At 36.3% G+C, this 26536-nt stretch overlaps 1 protein-coding gene across 1 annotated transcript in view; it reads right to left on the bottom strand.

Annotated features, from left to right (window-relative positions):
* The window catches only part of LOC109084885 (RNA-binding protein Musashi homolog 1-like), a 33233-nt gene extending 18036 nt beyond the window's left edge, over nt 1-15197 (bottom strand). The window contains exons 1-5 of the mRNA XM_042752051.1: nt 15043-15197; nt 14458-14498; nt 13806-13887; nt 13618-13702; nt 1198-1239 (exon numbers count right to left, since the gene is read on the bottom strand). Of these exons, the coding sequence (XP_042607985.1) occupies nt 1198-1239; nt 13618-13702; nt 13806-13887; nt 14458-14498; nt 15043-15107 (315 nt within the window). The 5' untranslated portion in view covers nt 15108-15197. The remainder of the gene's footprint in view (nt 1-1197; nt 1240-13617; nt 13703-13805; nt 13888-14457; nt 14499-15042) is intronic.
* Nucleotides 15198-26536: the final 11339 nt, after the last annotated feature.

The raw sequence follows: 26536 nt of genomic DNA, 5'->3' as shown, positions 1-26536 counted from the left end.
AACTCTGATTCGGGACGCTCCACATAAGGAGAAACTCTGTCAGATTAACTATGTATTTACTATTTATTTTATGTGACTCACAGGGGAAACTTGATTTTAAGCTAACAATGCAAGGCACTAATATGCATTAAAAAATCTTATTCTTTACTATATTTGTAAAGAAAATAATATCTTTATTTAACAAGAACATGTTTAAATTATGGATGCTAAAAATGACCTCTAAAACATAAAACCAAATAATAAAATTTTAAAAAGTGACAGTAAAGACATGATGTTTAAATTATGGATGCTCATATTGACCGTTTAAACATAAACCAAAAGTACAAATTTTGATCGATTAATCCTATCAGTTATACGGTTTAAAATGTGTGTCTTTTTTTTTTTTTTTTTAAGTTGCTGCATAGTGAATGGTGAAAGATATACACGCTATACATATTTGTTAATTTATGGGCACGTGTCGACACATGCAACGTGCCTACAGACATATTTCGCTGAGCAAGCACCTACTTCACCTTCACTTAGTTAACTGATGCAGTATACGCAACACAATGACAAGTGGCAATATTGGTTATCAAAGAGTGAATCTGTGAGTAAATGTATTCAAATTCTGAATGGATTATAGCCTAGAGCGCTACCCTTATAATCACTAGAAAGCGTCACTCACCTTACTGTAGTGCATCACGAACTCACAAAGTTAACTTAATCAAAGAATATTCAAATAGAAATCAGTGCTTTTAAATTGTAATGATATTTCACAATATTACTGTTTTTACTGTATTTTTGATCAAACAAATGCAGCCTGGGTGAGCATAAGAAACTTTTTTGAAAATCATTTAAAAAAATCTTACCGACCATAGTATGCAATAAAGGTCCAAAAGAATTACTATAGACATTTTAGAGGAAATGTTTGTGACCAGTTGTTTAGTGTCTATTTAAAGTCCTTTTACCTATCATTTTAAAAGTTTTGTTTAGTTTAAGAAAAAAAAATATGATGCCCACTTTTCATGCCACTTCTCTGTGATATGGTGAAAAAGAAGGATCTTCAGAATTATGCTGCCTGCAGTTTGTCAGAGCTGTCACATCGAGAAAACACCTATGATGCTTTAAAACACTCACTAGGTTTCAGAACAGAACCTGCGTATTCTTAATAAGAAGTGACGTGTGTGACGTTAACCTGAACAGAGACTTGGCACTCACCTTCGGCTGAGCTCTGCGTGGGAAGGCCACCTTAGGGTCAATCTGAGAGAGAGAGAGAGAGAGAGATTTGTTAGCATGTGAATAAAGCTTCTTTGAATCTCGAGAGGGAATAACATGACGTTTATCTCGAGAGGGAAACGTCATGCATTTACGGAATCTGAGAGACAAAGATAGTATTTCATAAATATTCTCAAAATCCTCTCACAGCTGTTTAACAAACAGGCCTGTCGGTGTTTCCCAAGGATTTACTGATGTTAACACTTCTAACGTGTATAATGTAATCATTATATAAACAATAAGCCGTTATTCAGGACATTAAACTGTAGAAACTACTGAAATTATTGATCTAGCAGATCTGTTTAATCTCAGTCATTGTTTTCTTTAAGCAATCCACACAATGAATATGTAAGACACTATATTTAATTTATACCCCATTTAATTCCTTTATTGCTTAATGCCATAAAACATCATTTAATATGCAGCTAATATTTCAACTTAATGTTGTTCTTAAACAATATTCAGAAAAAGTCTTGCACGCAGAACCTGGCAGAAAATGAAAGCTACAACAGACAAATCCTCTGAAATATTTCAAGAGGAATTACATCAAATCCCCACCATCTGAATCATCTGACCATTGCAATTCATGTGAGAAAAACAAGAAAACCTCAAAGAAAACATCTTTACAGTTTATGCTTAAAGCTTTTATTTGTGCATGTTTTAAAAAGATCTATTTTGTCAAATAAATGCATTAAACTAATTCTTTTTAAATCGGGTTTCTGCAGGTTTTATGAAGGTATAGTTAAGACTTGTTAGGACCAAGTAAAGAAAATTTAGTAATAAATTGCAGGGAACACAATACATCAATCTGTTCTCAAAAAGGTTGTATTAGCAACACAATCTCCATTACTTTTTAATTCATTTGACATGTTCAGTCAAGTAAATGTTTCTTGATTTAATGATGTTTAGATATTTGTATTTAAAAACAAGACAAAAACACTGAGGAAGGTATTCATTTATTTTTTTGTACTGCATGCAACATTTGTGCCATGATATTATAGATTTAAGACTGCTCCACTTTTTATGGCCTTAATTTGTGAAATGGTGAACTAAGGCCTTTTAAGACCCATAAAAACACTGTTTAAAGAAGTTTGCTTTTGTTAAGATTACAATATAATATCAATGATATAAAAAATTGCTAAATTATCCTGCAAATTAAAAACAAAAAAAAAAAAATCAATACATTTGAAAGCAATGAAATTCTAATTATTTCAGTACAGATGGTTCCAATTGACTGAGATATATTTTTTAAAATTGCTTAATCTGCCAAGTTTCAAACAATTTAATCGTTTGATGTCTGTTACTCAAAACTATGTTTGTTGAGCAATAAATAAATAAATAAATAAAATATAAAAAAATGTGAAAAATAATCAAGATTAATTTGCAATTATTGCAGACTGGAGCAAGTTAAACTAAAAGACATACTGGAAAAAAAAAAAAAAAACTTGCAATCATAGTAGACAGATATATTTTAAATTAAAACTTAAAAAATAAAATAAAAATGAAAATGAAAGTTACACAACCACTTTATTGACTTGTGAACCGTACTTGATCATAATTCTGGAAATCTGGAGGGTCTAAATTATTCACTTAATTCCTAATATAATTCAGCATTATGAAACAATCAATAAAAAATCAGCAACATCATGAATTTGATCTAATCCCACTAGACCAGATTATGTCCATCCTAATTCTATAACCAACTCTAGCAACCCCATGCCATGCCGTTATGCACTGCCATTGATCTAAATGTCCTTCTACGCCAGCTAGATTCATGTGTACTGCTAGCATACAATAGCCATCTATTAGTACTCTCCAGCAAGGCTCTACGATGTTTATCTTACCAGTGTCTACAGTTTTAGTACTATGATTTCAGCTCTATACTCATAGTCACCTTTTGATCCCAAACCTCGTCCCAACCTGTGCACCAAAAATACCAAACAGACACAAAGAAATCATGTAAAATGTCAGTCTCACAATGAAACACAATGTCTCTCATGCACCACCATCATGTAAATTAATTTCACAGGATTCTTTAAAGCATTGGTTATCTTCAGGGGTCTTTCCCGTCTTAGCTGTTTTTTTATTTTTTATTTATTTTTATGTGAAATCCTCTGCTTTTTGATGGACAATAAGTAGTAGATTAACATTACTGTCAATTCATCTACTAGTTACATTTTATTTGCACTACAGTTCAAAAGTTTGGGTTTTTTGACTCTTATATAAGACTCTTATGCACACCAAAGCTGGATTTATTTGATTTAAAAAAAAAAAAAAAAAAAAAATAAATAAATAAATAAATAAATAAATAAAAACAGTAACATTATCAAATATTATTTAAAGTAACAGTTTTTATTTTAATATATTTTAAAAGTAATTCATTCATTTGATGCAAAGCTGAATGTTCAGCATCATTACTCCAGTCTTCAGTGTCACATGATCCTTCAGAAATCATTCTAAGATGCTGATTTGCAGCTCAAGAAACATTTCTGATTATAAATGCTGACAACAGTTTATGCTGCATAGTATTTTTGTGGAAAGCATGATACATTTTCTTTTCAGGATTCTTTGATGAATACAAAGTTAAAAACCAGCATTAATTTGAAATAGAAATCTTTTGTTACACCGTAAATGTCTTCACAATCACTTTTGAGTAAGTTAATGCATCCTTGCTGAATAAAAGTGTTATTTTTGATTGGTAGTGTATGTTAGCCCATTGTGACAGATAACAACAGAACTACCGTAAAACTAGATTTCAACATTTTCTGAAGAAAACAGTGACGACTGCCCCGGGAATAATCCTCTGTGATGAAAGGATGTAGTGGATGGTTACCGTGGCAGTTCCTTAGGTGTTCTGTGTGTTATTTTAATACAATGTCTAACAGTTTAGTAGTGATAGTAATAGCACACCTTTTCTCAAAAGGCTGTATAATTTGAGGAATCATTCAAAACGGTGTAGCCTAAGTATGTAAGATTTAATTCCAATGGTATGAGGTTTACAAATATCTGACCATACTGTTGTTTTAGATATTTGAACATTCTGCTTGCTTCAAAACATCACAATATCCGAGAATAACCAAAACTTTCCGGAATCCAAAATGAGGTCAGATATGACACTGCTACAGTTTTTGGTATCAGACCGAAAGAACAAACTGATAGAAACACAAGTGAGTGTGTGTGTTGTCAAAGGCTACTCCTTTTACAGGTTACTGGAACAGATCTGTTTTCAAACATTCAGCGAGACAATCCTCTTTTCAGGCCTGAGGGCAGGCAAAGCCTATCCCAACATCCAATCTCTGCTCGGAGCCGAGAGGGAGGAGATACAGAGAAAATAGATAGAGAGAGAGAGGCAGGAAGGGGTGAGGGCAAATTAATCAGCACCAAACAGCAAAGACAAAAAAAAGTGAATGAAAACAACAAAGGAGAAGAAAGAGAGAGAGAGAGAGAGAGAGAGAGAGAGAGAGAGAGAGACAGAGAGAGAGAGAGAGAGGGAGGGAGCAATTCAGCTAAAACAAAACCTGCTAGTGAAAAGCTGAGGGTGTTGATTGTGTGTGTGTGTGTGTGTGTGTGTGTGTGTGTGTGTGTGTGTGTGTGTGTGTGTGTGTGTGTGTGTGTGTGTGTGTCAGGAAGCCCCCTCTGCTTCCATTAATTATGAGGACAAAGATGAACCCCAAACAGATGGGACAGAGAGAGGTCCACCCCCTCCTGAGCACCCACGCACACACACACACACACACACACACACACTGCCTTTTACTCCACAGTCATCAACAAACCAAATCAAGTTACACAACTATAATTCAAATTCACTCTTTACATCTGCTTCGTACACAAGAGCTCATGTACACTTCTTTTATGTTACGTTAAGCATCACTATTACATCTCATATAGTTAATATTAGTGATTTGAACAAACCTATGACAAATATTAAACTTTAGCAAGTACACCAGCCTGCATTATCTGTGCAGCATGAATGATGGGCCTTTAGTTTACTAAACCATTTACTGGACTTAAAACAATGCACTAAATACCATACTAATAGATAAATAAATAATAATTATGAGAAAAAATGTTGGACTTTAAACTGTAATATTAGACCATATACAGTGGGGATGCATCCGTAGGACTAGGCTAAAACTAAGCTAATATCATGTCACATTACGCTGTTATGGAAGCACGCAGGAAACACGAGGAAACATAAACAGTCTTTAATCCAAGGAACACGGGAAATCCACACAATGGGCACTGGAGCAAACACATGTACACAACGAGTAGACACGACAAACACAGAACGCAAAAGCATGGACTTAAATACAAGGGATAATTGGGAAACACAGGCAACATCAATGGAACATTATCAAACTAAATGGGGACAGGAATATGACCAAATAAGGACAAAGAGGAACAGAAACAGGTAAACCACAACAAAACAGGTCAATCCTGACATATCATATTTATTGTTCTATGGCTTCCCCTGTTGTTCTACGGCGCGAGGATGCGCCTTCTGGGAGGGGGGGGTATGCACGGGTGGGAACTTAGGAGGAGGCTCGGGAGGAGGACGGACACCCGTGAGGGGGCCAGCAGACAGAGTCCAGGGAGGGAGGAGCCAGGGAGGAAACAGAAAGAGCCAGGCCGGTATAGAAGGAGGGAGGAGCCAGGGAGGAAACAGGAAGGACTTGGAGCAGGAGAACCCAAGTTGGACCCAGGCCACAGCCATAACTGTGGCCCACGGTGAAGCCGACAGAGGGAGGAGCCATGGAGGAGGAATGGCCGACTCCAGGGGGCTGACCAACAGCGGTGGAGGAGCCTGAGGCAGAGAGCCAACGAGTCAGAGGGATGTCGAGGATCGGGGGGGCCAGGATGGAGCCGAGGGCTCTGGCGACCGAGGCGGAGAGCCGAAGAACAACGGCAAAGCAGGAGTAACTGAAGACCAAAGTGGAGCTGGCGGGAGGGGGGAGCCCAATGGAGCCAGTGGGACAGAGTGACAGGATGCAGCCAGAGGAGCAAAGTCCTGAGGCGATGGCAGGTCGACACCCGACCAAGGCAGAGCCGGAGGGAAGAGGGAGCCTGGTGGAGCTGGTGGACTGAGGGGTGACGGTGGAGGCAAGGGAGCTAGGAGCCAGGACGAGGCGGAGTCCAGTCCTTGGAGGCTGGAGGTGAAGGAGAGGAATGCTCCAGCCATGGCGACAATGGAGGATGGCAGACCCGCGGAGCTCACACCGTATAAATGGTGGGCTGAGGGCAAGCAGAGGTGCTGCCAGATGACATGGGTGGAGGAGGCAGGAGTGGGTGTTTATTCGTGCGCCTTCGGCACTCTCAGGCCTACCCTCCAGCATCAAAGCCTACTCCTGGCTGGACTTGGGGACAGGAGACAAAGGAGGGCTGGACGGGACCAGCAGGGATTAATGAGAGATGAGAGGGGGCCAGTCAATCTCCAGATCTGTTTCCCAGTCAGTAAGCTGCCCCTCTACATCTAGCAGTCCCAGATGCACAATAAGTTCACCCTCAGCCATGGTGCAGTGGGCGGAGCTCCACTCCGAGCTCTCACTGTCCACGACTTGTTCCCTCGTAGTGGGCACTGTTGTCAGCTTTCGCACCTGGTCTGATGGGTTAGGCTCAACATCAGGGGCGATCCTCCACTCAGTCGCTCGGTTTTGTGCTGGCTCGTTGATCGCGGCGGTAATAGGCTCTCCGTCATCGATGGGCTCGGGCTGAAGCTCCGCACCGCAGGGAGATGGTAGGCTGGGCACTGGGTCTGGAGTCCACTCCACGAAGGTGGCGAAATTCTTTCGAGGACCATCTTCGGACAACGGCGCTGTCCTCGCGGTGTTCAAGTTCGCATCATAGAATGAGCAGAGCCCGTCTTCAGTGCAGCTGGTGGTGCTAGCTAACAGCCGGAACAGTCTCATATAGACCTCGAGAGAACTGTCCGCCTGCTCCAGCAGGAGGAGGAGGAATTCCGGAAGGGTGAAGGGATCCATACAAACAACGGAAACAAAAAACACTGAGGAAAAATTGTAACAAAAACGGAGGGTAAACACACGGAGGTAGCTGTGTTGGTCAGGTCTTCTGTCACAATACACTGTTATGGAAGCACGCAGGAGGCAAGAGGAAATGTAAACGGTCTTTAATCCAAGGAACACAGGGGGAATCCACACAATGGGCGCTGGAGCAAAAAGACGCACACAACGAGTAGACTCGACAAACACAGAACGCAAAAGCATGGACTTAAATACAAGGGATAACTGGGAAACACAGGTGACAGGGGCAAACCACAACAAAACAGGTCCATGATCCTGACATATCAAGGTTCAATAAAAAATGTAATTAATTTGAATATATAATCAATCAAATCAAATTATAAATATTATATAATCAAAATAATTACATAAATAAATATATTTATATATAATAAATAATTATTGAAAATATAAATATATTATTGAAAATATAAATATATTAAGACTAGATTTTTAAAAACCCTAATATTATTAGCTACATAGCTTTTTAGAAATCTATATTTCTATATATACAAATCTATATAAAATTATATGTAATAGATAATACAGTATTATTAATACTATATTAATAACAATATTTTATTTATCATTTTTATAAATTATATTTAATAATTATAACAAAATTTGAATAATAAAATGTTTTAATGTAAACCGTTATCAAACTTTCATACTGTGTATTTTAATCTTTTGATGCCTCATTTCAGAGGAAGTAAATTACCTTTAATTTCGGCCATACATAATATCATTACTAATACATTCTTTTTTTAAATGGATAGCAACATCAACAATGCATATTGTTCCTAGGCTGCTTTACAAGGAATATTAGTAGTGAGCAAGATAAAGGAGACTGTAAAAAGGAAAAAAGATCTTAAGATGCTTAAGTAGAGATCATGAAAGGAATCAAAATTCCTCCTTGAGCTGGAACATAATTAAAACTATTTATACAAAACTTACACAAAAACAATCATTATCAGTACAGGCAAATATTTATATATCAGTGCATCACTGTGTTAAAACTAAAGGTGTTTGATTGTGCTGGTGGACGCAGAACTGCTGTTGTATATGGGACTGGGCCATCAAGGTCACTGTGCATGAGTGAACAATGGCAAAGCAATTAGCTAACGATGCTCGTTAATGAGGCTCAACAACCCCAGACCATGACCAAGATGGTACAAAGGTGAGTGTGTGTGTGTGTGTGTGTGTGTGTGTGTGTGTGTGTGTGTGTGTGTGTGTGTGTGTGTGTGTGTGTGTGTGTGTGCTGACATGATGCAAAATCTCCGGAGAGGCTTTGGCTTTAGCCATGTAGCTACATCGGAAATGCGATCCAGTTTGTTTCCCTCAATCCGATTAGTTGCTTTGACGATCCATACTAATTACGGTCAGGGAATTCTCTCTCTCTCTCTTTTCTCCCTCCATCCTGTGGCCCGCACCTCGTCATGCTGTCAGCATTTGAGAGCTAATCTCCAAAATCTGCCGCTAAACCGACATACACATGCATACACGTCAATGACGCACTCAAGGCCTCCAACGAGATTCTCATCCAAACCATTTAAAGTGTCCTTGTACTAGTTCTCCATGATGCACAACTCAGGACTGTCTCTGGCATTGAAATACAAACTGAAAAACTTTTAAAAAGCTAAAATTAAAAAAAAAGCATATTATGCACAAGCATTGCGTGTTAAAAGCAGAGTTAAATACATAAACCCATCAAGCCACGAGCTATAAAGACACATACGTTCTTTACTATGCTTTCATTTTGTGTCTATTTCTATTAAAACAGCAACTCATTTCTACCAAACACACGCCATTAAGAATAAATAACCATTGAGTCTAGCAGATCTGTTCGCTGTATGATCAATTCAACTTGTAACTACATGAGCATATCAGAGCTGAATGTGCAATAAAACTGAAAAAGCAATTTCAGGAATGAATGAACAGTCAGATTGCTTGTGCATTCATTGCAAATTTGAATAAGCAAAACTGATGTGTTTATTAAGCAGCAGTTTTTAATCTCTGTTGCTACACGAACATGTTTAATTGAAGCACTTGTTCAAATATTTACTTTATTTGACAGATGTGGATCAAGACTCACATTTGCACTTGCTCAGGTTTGATATTAGCCATTTGTCTTTTTATATAGCATTGACCTTGTTTATATTTTTTTTAACAAATGGAAGAAATGCATGCTTTTATTAGTAGTCTTTCCTAATGCATTACCAGTGTTGGGGAAAGTTACTTTTAAAAGTAATGCATTACTATATTGCGTTACTCCATAAAAAATTAACTAATTACGTTACTTAGTTACTTTTTATGGAAAGTAATGCGTAACGTTACTTTTGCATTACTTTTTAAATCTGGACATGGCTTGCTTGTTTTTAAAATAAAAAACTTCAATTTTTGGCAAATATAAAAGCCTTTTCACAACGAAAGTGAAATGATTACACCTCAGGCTGAAGGGAAAGTAAATTTACGTCCGTACAGTAGAATGCAGAAGAAGAAATTTCAACACACTTCAGCAATAAAAAAAGACACACAAATCTTTGTCTAGAGTAATTCCTGCTTATTACTATGGTTGAACTGGATCATCGAAGGTCAGAAGCAAGGACATTGGTTTATAGAATGGTATTAAATACATAAAGGATATTTGTGTTGTTTAACATTTAATTATTGCAGGTTTGCGTCATATTCCAAGTTGCATTATTTTTATTCATTTTGAGGAATACTGACTTTTTATTTGTCAATTCCAATATTTTTTTTCTGACTATTATTCATATATCAGGCTTTACAGGGTTAAGATACAGCTAAGACACATTTCAAAATATTGTACACGCACACAGATACAGCTAAGACACATTTCAAAATATTGTACATGCACACATTTTAAAAAAAAAAAAAAAAAAAATATTCACAACACAAAAAAATCATTTATATCCAATTGTTGGATAAATGCACATTCTATCACGTCTGTTTGTAATTTTGCTTTGTTTTTATGAGATTTGACAATATATGACCTCTCGTTTCCAGAGCTCAGACACCCCTCTACCAGCCTATCCTCTTTCACTCGTTCTTCTAAGGGCCGATAGCATGAAAAAACACTCTCAGCATGGCACATTCTTTCTGTTTTCAACACGGACCCTTTCACAATATCTTCTTTTCAGTTTCTCGCATGGATGGCAAATGCAAGAAACAGGAAAACACCCAGAAAAGGCTACAGAAGGACTGAAATTTTTGAGTGAAGAAGGACAGCATGGAAAGGCTTTACTGTCACATGCAAAACTTTACAGTACCACATCAAATATCAAATAAAACAGCACATACTGCCATCTGTGTTACAGACTGTTGACGATGCCTGTGCAGTTCAGCTGGAATCTCGAAATGCAGCTGAAAGTGGACAAGGAGCTGTTTGCACAATGGTCTTATCTATCAAAATTGCTTCCTGTTATTGCGAATCCCTCCCCACGCAGCCTTTCAGACCCCCCCGGAGTGACCTAATAACCCACAGCAACCCCCTCAGTGACCCCACGAAAACATTAACACAACAGAGCCTCAAATACCATACGAAAAGGCCTTTCAAACCCATCAATACACAATTAACACTGATTAGCCTTTGCATCACACCACAGCACAGAAAACAGAGCTTTATTTCATAGGCTACCTGTAATGGAGATTTATATCAACACTATCAGTATCAGGATGTTTTTTACGTGACTGAAAATACAGTAATATTGTGAAATATTGTTACAATTTCAAATAATTATTTTCTATGTGAATATATTTTTAAAATGTAATTTATTCCTGTGAAGCAAAGCTGAATTTTCAGCATCATTACTCAGAAATCATTCTAATATGCTGATTTGCTGCTCGGGAAGCATTTTTATTATTATCAATGCTGAAAACAGTTGTGCTGCTTCATATTTTTGTGAAAACCTAAAGTTCAAAACAACAGCATTTATTTTAAATATAAATATTTTGTACCACGATCCATACAAATGTCTTTACTGTCTCTTTTGAAAACTTTAATGCATCTTTTCCAAACAAATGTATTAATTTATATAAAAAAAAGATCGTACTGTCCCCCACCTTTTGAAAAGTAGTGTAAGTTTGCATAAATATTTCTCCAGTTGTTGTCTAACATACAAACAACTGCACAATTCACAACATAAAAGACCATACACATAAATAAGTATTAAATTTACTTCCTTAATAGACATATTATAGAAGAAAATGTCTTTTTCAATAAAATCAGTTTCCTAAAGGATAAACCCTGGCCCTACGTTTAAGATTCACTTATTAATACGCATTACGAAAATAAAACACATAGCAAACTTTGACTTAATACATGTCTTCATCTGTCCTTCTTCCGTATGAATTCAAGCAAAAAATACTTTAGATTTATGTTTGAATTACATAATCATTTCAAACTACATTTAATGTAACAATGATGCCATCCATTTTTCAAAACAGAAAATAAAGAGATTTTACATTATTCTACACATCAACATCAAGTGTTGTGCATATCTTATGGAGGGTCATAGCAGTTAATGGGTGTGTTTAAGAGTGTGTGACACTCTCGGATATAACCAACAAAGTTGTTATGGTGATGACAGTCCCACATGACGACCGAACCCAAGAGACTGAAGTGTTGCGAGGATGAGTCTCTCCGCGCAGCAGTAGTGTTTAAGTCACCATCAAAACTTGCATCTAAACATAATTCGGCTAGCCTCATTCTTTAATGTGAAAGGACTAGAAAAAGGCCACAACACAGCCCAAATTTTACAACAAATAAATACACACACACACACACAGCTCGTAAGGGCATCTCTGTAGTAAAGCTCTGGCTGGTTTTGTCTGCTGACACACCCACACAGATCTGACAAAGGACCATCAGTGAAGTCCCAGGACTCACATATTCAAACACGACCTGGGCGTTTATTCAAATACAGCTACTAGCAAGCACGCTACTCTGTGCAATGTGGTCAATACTGGACAAAAAATTCTGGAGCTCAACATGTATTATGTTTCATAGCTTTTCAGGTTGTTTTCCTTTCCATTAAAATCCTCACAGTTTGGTAATTGTGTCATATCAGTACTTAAGTATTCTGAAATACCATATATTCATGCCATTTACATCGGTGATTCTCAACTGGTGGGTTGCATCCAAAAATGAGTTACAAGTCTGTTCTGATCGGCTCACAGACATCAGGGATAACACAAAGCTAAATAAATATAATAAAATCCAAGCATTTACCCATGCAAAGTCATAATAGCAAAATTTACTATTTAAACAGAGGAGCTAAAGCTCTTTTTTGTGATCTTTCGTTGTTGACGTCAAAGGCTGTGCATCCAAACAATCTTCATAGTACTACAAGTTCACCCGTCACTAAGACTAATATATTATAACATTTAGCAGCGTGTTTGGCTGGTAAATCACTTCTGCTGTTGCTTATGCGTTTACAAAATTGCCAATTTTCCTATTCAGTCAATATCATATTAATCATTTGACTACTCTTGGACCTGTGCATCTCATTTCATACATTTCAGTGTTTAACTTAAGATTGTCAAATCTGGCTTCTGAGGCAAAACCAGTTGAAAAACATAATGCAAATTAAATTAGACTTCAATATACAGGTCTCAAACTTAAATAAAATAAATAATAACACAAAACAAACATGTCTTAAATGTGACTACAGCAAATTATCACACATCACAAGTGTGGACAGACAAAAACAGAATCTAATTCTTTAGTTTAGTAATGGTAATATAGAGCTATTTGCATAGATACCATAATAGTGAATTACTGCATTGTACTTCAAAGAATACCATGATATTTTACGATAACAGCATGTTTTATTAAATAATAATAACACTAACTTCTCGACCATTCACAGAGGTTCTTAAAGAATATACACAAGACTTTTGCAGTTTTGATCGAATGCTAGAAGCTTTTGAAAAGTTTGTTTCTGCCCCGTTTCGCTCCCCTGGTTGCCATGACGATGAAAAGCGCGAAAGAACGCTTTCATGTGGCGCGCTCTGCGCCAGACCGACCTGCTGGAACGGACCTCGCGCCTCGTGCATATGAAGTTAAAATGATCTTAGGAAACGAAAACCACCGAGAAGCATTCGTCCGACTGAGGGCTTAAGGGATAAACTAAAGAATATGAAGCATGTGCTCCAAAAAACATTGTTTGTAGCCAGTAACTGATGCAAGTTGGATGTAACACTGACCCTCGTAGAGCATGCAGAACTAAATTTTTCTAGATTCTGTGCAATTATATTTGCATTTATATAAACAAACAAATCACTGATATACAGAATAATAAAATGATCGAGAAAAAAAACTCACTGTTTTTGAATCCAGCTCGTGTCTGTTTTGGGCCAAAACTTTATCCACACCGGTCTGGTCTACATAGGTGACAAATCCAAACCCCCTGCGCAAAAGCAGTGCATGCACAAACATTACGCATAAGAATTAAGTTACAAAACACACATACAAACAAGTCAGCAGTGGATGTGCGCGCGCCTCCCCCTCACCTCGACCGCTTTGTAACCGGATCCCGCATCACCATACACTCCTTCACCTCGCCGAATTTACAAAAGTATTCCTTTAGCCCTTCTGGAGAAAGAAGAACAGAATGCATTTATTTCATAACACCAGTTTAGTGACGCAAATCATGTTTGATGTACCTTAAACTGAAAGTTTGCTGATACTAGTTCAGCAATGAGACTTACCATTTGCATCTCAACAAAAGTGCTCATTATAAAGCTCTGGTAAGCATTCTTATTATAATGTTCCAAGCTAAGCTGAGTATTTGAATAACAACACAGGCATGCAACCAGAGATTTTCCACACTGCATGTTGCATTTATTCAACCACATCAGTGCCTCCTAACTAGTGCCCTTGCTTTCACCTTAAATCACCACGATATATATATATATATCTTCTGTAGCTTTCGTGGAAGTATTGCAAGAGACGTTTTATGATAAAACATGCCGAGTATTGATCTATAAATATTCACCTATGTAATGAATAGCTAAAGCATTAGGCTCGCGCGTTGAATGCATGCTTTGATTTCTTGGTGCATGAACTATTTGCTTTCTGTTTCTAACCAAACAAATGCTCCTACGAGCTCATAGCAGACCATGCGTGAGACTTTTTGTGGAAGTAGCACGCAGGATGTCTCACCTTGTGTCGTCTGCCAGCTCAACCCGCCGATGAACATTTTGCTGAAAGGTGAAAAAGAAAGTCAGATCAGACACCTGAAAGTCAACTGAAACGCTACCGATTATTGGTGCATGTGTAAATACAGTAATCAACACGCAAAAATCATCATAAAGCAAGCGGAAAAGTGTAATTCGGCCATGATGGATGGATGGGTGCCGTTATTTCCAATGAAAACGCAGAACTGATTATTTCCTCTCCGTTAAAAAGTAAGAAGTTCGATCATCCCCGTTTGAAAAAGCGAAATGGAATGTAATAATATAATGTGTTGGAAACAATATAACAGTTCCAAATGTAACAGATGGAAACAATGTAACAGCGCGCGTCCTAGTAAGAGGGAGCATGGAAACAATGTAACAGTGAGGCTCCTGGCTGTTACATTGTTTCCATTTTCGCTCTTTCGTAAAGGAACCCGCGCTTGTGTCTTTTGTCTCCGGTGCTGTCTTTCCTCTTGGTCCCAGAACTCTCAGGTTTAAATGAATAGATTTATATATACATCTCCCGTTCGCGAGGAAAAGTCAAGCGGAGCGCGCAGAAAGGAAGCTTTACCAGGGGTCGTGTGGGGAGTCCTGCGTGGAGGACGACAGGCTGCTCTGACTCCCTTCTGTGTCCATTCCCGTGTCCCTCTGTTGCCCGGACTGTGAGCCGAACGGGAGCCAGGAGTCTCCAACTCAAGAGCGGGTGGCCCGAGGGGGTGGGGGAGGGAGCCCGTCTGGAGGAGGACGGGCCAAGCGTGGATTACGCACACACGTAGGCACCGCCTCCCGTTCGACTTTTCCCGGACTCTCGTAGTCTGCTCCGCCCCCTCTTTCTCACCGCCGCCCGCTTTCATGTGCTGTTGTACAGTAGTCAAGTCGAAACGTGGTCAGTCTGAAGAAAGAGACAGACAGACAGACAGACAGACAGACAGACAGACAGACAGACAGACAGATAGACAGATAGATAGATAGATAGATAGATAGATAGATAGATAGATAGATAGATAGAATAAAAAGATGATGAAAAAAAAGAAAGAATGAACAATCAACAGAAAAAAAAAAAAAACACAACAGACTGTGATATATATATATAAAAGAATATATATATTATATACTATGATATATATATATAAAAGAATATAAAATAAGAAGTAGACAGTGATACAGATGATATACAGATAGACAGACAGACAAATACATAGATTAAGACTGTTGTGTCTATTGTGTGTATTATCAACCAAACCAACCCAGCGCTGTCTATAGCCAAGCAGCAGCCAATATCACACAGCATCAGGCTGAGTTTGGTGATTGGTAGTCTGGATTTCAGAGGCCTGAATTGGCACAAAGTGAAGACCAGGTGATTGGTGGTTTGTATGTGTGGGTGGGGCTTACAGACTGACCACAACCATTTGTAGTCCTCAGGGAGGTGTGCATTGTTCCTCATAAACATCAGCGTCTCACATGGTATTGTTATCATTTTTAATGTTTTGTTATTTTGTGATTTGTACTGACATTCAGAGGTCATGCAGGCTGAAAAAAATAGTTTAATAATTCGGAATATTAAAGCCTGTTCCAAAATATATTTACTGGCTCTGAGCACATTTACCTTGAAACATAATTCCAAAAATGTAAACAATTTATACCAAACTATGTGGTTCACAAAACATCTCATGCAAAAATAAAATGTGGATTTTATGTTTCCTAATTTGTTTACTTCAATAAAGCAAAATAAAAATGACATCTGCATCTGCATCTCTATGACATTTACATTTAATCATTTTGTTATCCAAAGCAATTTATCATACAAAAGCCAACAATATCAGCAGTTAAGAGCACAAAAGCTAGAGCAGAAGTGCACCTGCAAAAAGAAAGTAGTACAAGTTAAATATATGCAACGTGATATTTCAGTGGATGACAAGAAAACAGATGCAAAGTGAAAATCTGAATTATCAGATCCAAAATCATACTCATGCACCAAAAGTTTTGAGAGCAGTTCATAGGCTGAACAGGTAGGAATGCATGCCACAATTTGTAAAAAATTTGCGTGCTTATGTATCACGGCTCAAGAGTTTGTCAGCACGGTTGCCCGGTGTGTGTGTGTGGGTGTGGGTGCATGCTTGTATATTTGATTGTGGTCTCAGTACAAGTGTGTGTGTGTGTGTGTGTGTGTGTGTGTGTGTGTGTGTGTGTGTGTGTGTGTGTGTGTTGTATATGTGTGTGTGTGTGTGTGTGTGTGTGTGTGTGTGTGTGTGTGTGTGTGTGAAGAAGCAGTATGTAGGACAGCGCCCCAGCGCTCCCGACTGGAGCTATGGGCGTGCTAAATTTCTGCATGCATGATCAATGGCTTTGAATAAATAGAAAGAGGGAGAGGGGGAGGGTAAAGAATTAGTTTGAAAGGGGGTTGAGAAGAGGTTGAAAAACAGAATGACGAGACAAGATGCATTTATGATAAATCTCAACCTCATTATGAGAATTGCACAGGAAAAGTACCTCAACAGTGGGTGACAATGAGTGATGTACATCTGTTTTCATATGCAACTTTTTATTCTTTTGCACTGGCTGGCGGCTTAAACACAGTCCTTTGAAGTTGGTTTGGACATGACAGGACAGGAGTCAATGAAGCAGGTTCTGGAACTGCACAAAAGAGCTGAAGAAAGCAAAATAAGAAGTTACACCCCAGATAAAGAATATGGCATATTTACAGGGGGCACTGGGGCTAGTTGTCACAGAGGTTATGAAATTTTGAGTCAGAAGTTCAATTACACAAATTCTTCTTTTCTCCAGCAGTGCTTTTGTATGTAGAAAATTGCCATAAATGAAAATTATATTTGTGAATTCTGTCTTCTGAAGTTACATTCCCATCACATTTTTGCTGTAGCTGTTGGGTAACAAGTAAACAATAAAGCCACACATCTTAACTGGATTTTAACATGTTTCATATGAAAGATTGTTTCTGCCACGGGATTAGAAAAAAAAAAAAACGGTGGAAACAAGTTTTCATAGTTTCATAAATGTCAAATTGGGGTATATTGTTACAAATGTTGTAATTATATATAATTTATTAAATACAATTTATGCTGGCTAAAACAATATGAGTGTTACCTTTCATATTAATATCTATAACCCAATGTGACAACTTACCCCATATAGTGTGACAACATGCAATTTGTGGTAAATGAAAAGAAACTGACTTTCAGAAATGAAACCCACCCTGAGAAATATTTATTGGAGTCTCCACTATATGCTTTTTTCCCACAATAATGTTGATTGCTTTAGCCTTGCATTCTAAAAGTTTATTATATCATAAAATAGTCTTATGAAACATGACGATGAAATGTTTTGCTCTGTTTCTTCCCACTCTTTCTTTACCCAAACTTGCACAGTCACACAAACTAGTGTGATTTTCTTGGCCATTCATCACTCCTGTGGCTCTTTTGACCCTGGGTCTCACATGCTATTGTTGCTCTTTAACCTCTGTCAACCCTGAGACCTGCTCCCGACTCACTGATTCTGTTAAGCAGGAAAGGAGGCCTAACTTTGGCCTCTTTGTCTTTTCCTAATTTTTGAGATAAAGTGCAAAAATGAATGAGAGAAAAGTCACCATTAGGGCTACAGACAATACATTTTTATTTATTTATTTTTAAAAATTGTTTTTGCTCACCAAGGCTGCATTTATTTAATCAAAAATATAGTAAAACAGTAATATTTTGAAATATTATTACAATTTAAAATAATGATGTTCTACTTGAACATATTTTAATGTAAATGTGATGTAAAGCTGAATTTTCAGCATCATTACCCCAGTCTTCAGTGTCACATGATCCTTCAGAAATCATAATAATATGCTGATTTGCTGCTCAAGAAATATTTCTGATTATTTTCAAGGTTGAAAATGTTGTATTTTGCTGCCTATTTTTTCAAAATTCTTTGATGACTAGAAAGTATTTCTCTTTTAAAAAACAGCATTTATTTTAAAATATAATTATTTAGTGAATTTATAAATGTCTTTACTTTTGATCAGTTTAATGCATCCTTGATGAATAAAGGTATGGATTTCTTTATAATAAAAAAAAAAAAAAACTAACCTGAAATTATAGATAAAAATTATATATATATATATTATAAATATATATATATATTATATATATATATATATATATATATATATATATATATATATATATATATATATATATATATATATTTAAATGATATATAAAAATTGTATAGAAATAATTTTTACGAAGAATTTGCTAGTAAATTTCACAAAATAATTACAAAGAAATTGAAAGTAATACATTAAATTAAATGTTAAATTTTGAAGAATGAAATAGTGTTTTCTTGGAAAATGTACTCCAATAATCTATGCTTTATTTAAAACTTTGAAAAATATTTTTTACAAGCTATATTCAGTTCATATTGTGATCTCTGACCTGTAAATGCTTCATAAATATTGTAAATGTGTATAGTCATGCCAATTAACCTTAGCAAACTGACTCAGACAGCTGAACGTGTATCTGTTTGTGTGAGTGATTGCAGTAGGCAAGTTATATAGCACAACATGTTCAATTTAGATCTAGACTCCCTGTAAATCTTCTTACATTAAGTTACCAAGGAGTGAACTTGGCCAGATTCTGATTGGATAAGAGCATCCGATGAGCCAATAAGGAAGACAGACTGTTTCCATTCAGGAAGTAAGCACCTGAACACGATGTACAGTCATCACACCTTTACCTCCAATACTGAACACACATCTTATCCTTAGGGGGAAGGCGCAGCACTGCTGCCAAAAGGAAGAGAGGTAAATAGAGAAAGAGATGGAGCAAAACGAGCACATCAAGGCCAATTGTACTGTCATCAAGATCGCACGAAACTCACATGTGACATCCCTCCTATCCAGATTACCTGAGTCAGAGATCCACAGGCTGCAAGAACAGCCCGATCACCAGTCGAATATCTCTCTTAATCCTTTTTCCATGCCCCCCTCCTTCCTTCAACATATCAGCACCATTCCTCGCCTCTATTTATAGGACCACAGCGTTCCCTCTTTCTGTGGGATGAAGGGGGGTTCGTTTTGGAACTGCCTGGTTAGTGAATGGGTTACTGAAGGATTTTGGTGGGGGTCAAGACGGAGGACATGGGAATCCCCTACTGACCAGGGGACATTTATTTTTACTTTTTATTTGTTTAACATATGTCAGATCAGGTGAATTGGTTTGGTGTGTTCTTAAAGGGGAAGTTTACCCTGAAAGGGAAATTCTGTCATTGTTTACTTATGAGTTGCAAACCCCTGACACTTTCTTTCATCTGTGGAGCATAAAAACGGATGTTAGGCAGAATGTACAAGCAGCTCTTTTCCATAAAATTGTAGCATAAGAGCCATCAAACTCCTAAAAGACTGAAAAAGCACCATAAAATTAACCTGTGTGATATTTAAGTCATTATTCACTGAACATGTTTGCTTTAATTACTAAATGATTAATAGCAAATAGATTTAGTTTCTCACATGGTTTCAATTTAATGCATCCTTGCAGAATTAAAATATAAATTTATAAAAAAAAAAAAAAAAAAAAACATACTGATTCCAAACTTTTGAACAGGTAATGAGAAGTAAAATGTATTAAATTTTGCACATTTTCAAAAACGTTTAAAGCATAAATATCATTAATGTTTTTAGATTTATGCTTAAAACAAATTATATATATATGAAAAAAAAATGCCAATCCTATTTAAAACTAAAGGATGTTTAAATATTTGTTACTATAAGACATACATACATACATACATACATACATATATATATATATATATATATATATATATATATATATATATATTATATATTTACAGTACAAATATTTCAACATCCTTTAAACAACATAAAATTTGCTTATGAAAATATTGATAATAAACAATGGTGTTTGTCAGTGCAATACAATTTCAAGGCTTTTTGTGAGTTTTTGTGAGTACCACACCAAAAGTCTTGGAAAATGTTACAGTATTTCTTGTTATGTTTTCAGCTAATTTCAATAACACCATTTTTTTTTTTTTTACATTTTAAGAAATTATTGAAGCAAACAAGTTAGACATTTCACACAGAAATTTCTAGTAAACTGAAAAAAAAAATATATTAATAATATCAGCAGTAAACTAAACAAATTAAACTGAAATAGCATTTCATTTTCCTACTTTTTTTTCAGTGTATAGCGGTCCAAGAGCTGTATAAACTTTGTTTTCACCTGACAAATAATACAATTGGTGAAGAAATCCTATAGCTGCATTGAGAAGGACCCAGGCCACTTATAAAGATCAAAATATCACAGAGACTTGAGGGTGAACTCTTTTGACTCTTGGTCATAAAGTAACCACATAGCAACACCCTAGCAACCGCAAAGTAATGCCTTAGGTCTTATTATTACATATTGAGGAGGGGAGATTTGCATGGGGATGCACCATTCACATTTTCGTCAGAAGATGTGAAAACTGTTGATAATGATCTCAATCTGAATATCCATTGTTCCCCAGTTTCTTCATGTTGTTCCAAATCTGCAAAAGCATTTTTAAAGTTTGTGGCCTTCATCTAGAGAGAGATTGTTTTAACAGGCTTGTTTTTAACAGACTCTTTTCTTTTGATTTTTGTTATTTTGGGTGCTGGAAAGGCCAGGACTTATTCAGCCAAAACTGAATTCATTACAACATTTTTCCCCTTTTTATTTTTTGAAAAGCCCCTACTTCGACATAGACTAAGAAATATTTCATAAAAAAATTCTCACATCATTCAGTCACCTTCATGTTCTTATTTCTTCCATGGAACACTAAAGGACACTTGCAGAAGGTCCAAGCTGCTCTTTTCCATACAATGAAACTAACAAAAACACCTTAAAAGCACCATAGAAATAACATATTTAAAAATATATATATATGAGTGTACACTATAGTTCTAAATAATTCTCTTAAGCTCACCAAAGCTGCATTTACTTGATGTAAAAACAGTAAAATTATAAAGTATTATTACAACTTTAAAAAAAACTGTTTAGTATTGCAATATATAAAAAAAAAATCAGAAATTTCAGCAGCCATTTATAATAATAATAGTAATAATACAAAATTAATTTTAGGATTTCCTTGATGAGTAGAAAGTTCAATTTATTTGAAATATAAATATTTTGTGACTTTATAAATGTCTTTACTGTTTATATTTTTGATCAATTTAATTCTGTACTTGCTGAATAAAAGTATTCATGTCTTAAAAAATCTTACTAACTCCACAAACTTTTGAGAAGTAAACTTTTTATGCTGTTTAAAGCATACCATTAAAATGTTATTAGATGTGTGTGTGTTTTTTTTTTTTTTTTTTTTTTTAAAAGAGTGTGTGTGTGTGTGTGTGTGTGTGTGTGTGTTTAAAAGAGTAAAAGTAAAAACTTTTACAGTAAAAACTTTTAAACAACCTTTTATTTACATGCTGTTATCAGTGCACTAAATTAAATTAAATTAAATTAAAGTGTTCCTCTCTGCCGTGGTCTCTGCATCCCTTCACTGCACAGAAAAGTGCAGTGCAAACATGCTACAAAACATCTCCTTTTAAATTTCACAGATGACAGAGTCAATAAATGATGCCCGAATTTTCATTTCTGAGTGACTGACTCCTTTAACTGCAGTAAACGGCACAGTAAACTATAATGACGCAGTATTTTTCTCAGTGAGCGACAGCATGAGAGGTCACAGGGTGAATCTCGGCTCGTCTCTCACGGTGCCACTGCTGTCATCGTTGCACACTGTAAACCAACACTCATATAGATCCCCCCGCCCCCCCGCCTGCCACATCGACTCAGTTACACTTGTTCTTTGCTGTCCAGCTGCACACACACACACACACAAGTGTTTTGTATCGAGCGAAGCAGCAGAGAAGATACCAATCACTGTTTACTTTATTTGATTTCTTTCCCATATCTTGTGAACAACTGAGGTCTGATGTGATTTTTGCCAATGTGCGTATATGTGTTTCACAGTTTGCCCCGCAATTATTTTTGCCAGTATATCTGATTGAAACCAAAAAAAGGGAGAGAGAAAGAGAAAGAGAGAGAAAGAGAGCAAAGAGATAAAACAGCCAAGGGAATAGTGAGGAAGGCACACGGACAGTGGCGAATTAGAGGGAGAAAGGACCGAGAGCGAGAGAGGAGGGACGCTGCCATACAGCTTTTGTGGGCTTTGTGAGGCTCAAATTGTCTCCTTCTCTGGGAAAGTGGAAACTCAACACCCCCCACAGGAGGTCTGGTTACCTGGTGAGAGTGGAAGAAAAAAAAAAAAAAAACAACGAAGCAACGAAGGAGCGCAAAAAAGCCGACAAAAAAAAAACGGGAGAGCAGGGAAGAGGAAGACAGGATGAATTGTTAACATAAAGAAGGGATCAGCGCAGTATGAATGAAAGTGATTTAGTAGCCTTCTGAAAAGAACGAGGGGTTTGAGCAGAAACATAATCAAGCATAACTGGAATCATTTGAGATCAGCATGATCTAGCGTAGTATAATTAACAGTGAATTCAAAGACCCTGTGACTTAAAATGTGCAGTTCTCTAAAAAGTAAGTTTGCCAGGACATATTTAGGGGAAAATAGTCAATAGGCTTTAGTTTACAAAATGAAACATCATTTGGCAGCAGGTGTCATCTGTCATCTGATTGATTTTTAGCAAGTAAAATTAATTTTAGTACAATTGTGAAAACATCCACTTTGTGGTTCATGTGTCTTTTTGCTGTAAAAACACTTACTGGACTGAATATTTACTTGATTATCCATACATACATTTTATTTATTTTTATTTTTTATTTTTTTGAAAAAATTGTTAAAACGAGTATCATTCAAAGACCTTTGAGGAACATTTATTTGTTCATCTCTCAATCATTATTACATTGCATTGCATTATACGTTTTGAAACTACAGAGCTTTGATCTTAAAACTATGCATTTAAATATCATCTTCCTACTCAGACATATTATTGGCAGATACAGTGACAACTGTTCATATGTATTATATGTAAGAATTCTGCTATTCAGTTATAAAGAGCTCATTGAGTTGCATTGCAATCAGAATTTTATTTTACTTATTGGCCATTTCCATATCAGCAACTTTTTCTTTTTTGTCCTGATGTATCAAAGAAAAACACAATTAATTTTTAAGTTTTTCTCTCTTTTTTCTTCTTTTTTTGGACTACTATGTCAGACTTCACAGGGATAACACATATTTATAACACATATATCTTAAAGTTCCATATGTAATTTCGATTAATTCACGGAGGAATATTGAGAAAGTTGTGAATCTCTCCTCTTGCGCCCTCTTTTGACCAAAGGCAGAAGTGCACCAGGTATATTTACATTTACTCATTTAGCAGACGCTTTTATCTGACAATACAAATTATAAACTTATACAATTATACAAATGGAGAGACAAAAAGAGATAAAGTGAGACAAATTAAAAAATAAATAAACTCAGTTTGTTGTGTCAAAAGGACAATTATATCATTAGTGGTGTTTGCCAAGACAAGCATATTATTGCTCATAAGTTAACTTAAATATTTAGCATTAAGTATTAAAGGGATAGTTCACCTAAAAATGAAAATTCTGTCATTAATTACTTATGTCCTTCCATGTTGCTTCAAACCTGTAAGACCTTTGTTCATCTTTGGAACACAAATTAAGATTTTTTGATGATATCCAAGAGCTTTCTATCGTGACGCATGCGTGTGATGCTGCTGACGCAGGAGCCGGCGTTCTGATGTAGAACCCGCATGCGAAAAAATTAATATTTGATTTTGAAATGAAATATTCCTTAGTCTAATACCTTGTTTATGAGCAGAAGATTGCACACGCACATATCATGGTACTCTCGTGAATGGCGGCGGACAGTGACAGGGAAGAGAAGAAATTGTTAAATAAACTGGTTATTTTATTTTTATTTTTTTTGCAAAAACAAAAAGTATTCTTGTAGCTTCATAAAATTAGAGTTGAACCACTGTCACATGGACTATTTTAACGATGTCCTTACATCCTTTCTTGGACTTGAATGTGGAGGTTCCGTTGCTGTCTATGCAGGGTCAGAAAGCTCTGGGATTTCATCAAAAATATCTTAATTTGTATTTTAAAGCTTGGGATGACATGAGGGAAAATAATTAATGACAGAATTTTCATTTTTGGGTGAAATATCACTTTAAAAATTTGGTGTGTAGGCAGGGCATCATTTGACCCGGGGCCAGTAAACAATCACCTAGTAACCATCCGGAACACCCTAGCAACCAGCTAGAATACCTTTTTGACCATTTAGTAAAATTCTGAATTTTGCACAGGCACTCACATTTTCTTCAGAAAATGTAAAAAAAAAGTACTGTAAATGTAGTCTAATTTTAAAATAATGCTTATTTCTTCATATTTATGAGATCCTCATAGAAAGCACATGCCCCGGCATGGACTGAAAGACTCCACCCATTTGACCTTGTCAGAATGTCATAAAAAATGGACCAAACACATAATGGAGGCCATCAGTTGTGATTACTGGGTGTGGTGTGCAGGTAACACAAGCACGGGGAGGACACCGCATCTGTTGCTATTTCTAAATTATTGTATGCTGTCATTAAATAAGCAAAAAATCCCACATTTAAATCAAAGAACATAAACTGGAGGTCTGCCAATGATTGTTTAAGCTCACATATGTTTCTTCCACAAAAATTAGTTGTATACATATATTACATATTAAAATATTACATAATATATTTTCGTTTTGGAATGTCTCCTTTTATTTTTAAATGTGTAATGTAAGTAAATACAAGACTATGGTAATATACACATGATATTGTAGGCCAGGCTTAAAATGCAACACAATTTTCACAATTTGTAACAAGGATCTCTGCTCTGTATATTTTCACCAATGGGTCCTTGGCCTAAAAAAATAAACAAAAAGATGACATCCCTGCCTGAAGAGGAAAACCGCAGCAGCAAAGACTTTCCACCAGATGTCAGCAAACATGCAAAAGAAATTCACAGAAAAAGCCAATGACCTCATTTAACCCCCCACACACTGCTCCTGAAATGCAAAACGGCTCTTTCACAGGCTGAGTCAGTTCACTTTCTTTGTTTGTGTTTATGTGATTATACTAAGTATGTAATTATGACAATAATCATTTTGACAGGAAATGTAATCATTCTGATGAGTCATATCACTCAGCGTCTGCAGCACGTGGTGTCTGAAACTTTATTTGGGAGGTGTAAAGAGAGAAAGTCTGTACAGTAGTGAACACTTTCATCCTGTTGTTGTGAAAACAAGTGATTTACCAGAATGTAAGACCAAAGTCTTTCTCTTCAGACAAAGCAAAGTGTGCTTCTCTCCTGTCTATCGAGAGTGATACTTCAATATAAATGTTTAGGCTGCATTAATGTAAGTAAAGTTGCTGAAAATCTACTCACCTACGGGTCATCCAAGACGTAGATGAGTTTGTTTCTTCGTCAGATTTGGAGAAATGTAGCATTCCATCACTCGCTCAGCAATACATCCTCTGCAGTGAATGGGTGCCGTCAGAATGAGAGTCCAAACCGCTGATAAAAACATCACAATAATCCACACCACTCCACTCCATCAGTTAACATCTCGTGAAGTGAAAAACTGCATGTTTGTAAAAAAACAAATCCATCATTCATATCTTCCTCTCTGTCAAAGTTCTAAATCTTATTCACATTAAATTCAATTATGGCACATAAAGATTGCACAGGTCTGTAGCCAATGAAGTGATGTCAAACTACAACATGTCTTGACTGAACCCCCCAAAAATACCAAAAGTGCCCAACAGAACCATTTTTATATATAGAACCTTTTCTTCAAAGAATGGGTTAAAACAAAACAACATTAAAGCAATAACTTCAAAACCACAAAATCAAAAAAATAAAAAAAAAAAAAAAAAAAAAAAAAAAACTGATTTGAGTGCTAATTAAATTTGTGACAGACAGGAAGATCTTCAGCAAATAATGCCTTAAATTATGTTCTGTTTCTCACATAAAGCTGTCATATGACTTTAGAAGATTTAG

Source organism: Cyprinus carpio, chromosome A5 (genome assembly GCF_018340385.1).
Source record: "Cyprinus carpio isolate SPL01 chromosome A5, ASM1834038v1, whole genome shotgun sequence".
Lineage (NCBI taxonomy): Eukaryota > Metazoa > Chordata > Actinopteri > Cypriniformes > Cyprinidae > Cyprinus > Cyprinus carpio.
The sequence above is the reverse complement of the archived record's forward strand: the minus strand, read 5'-3'. Positions and strand labels throughout refer to the sequence as shown.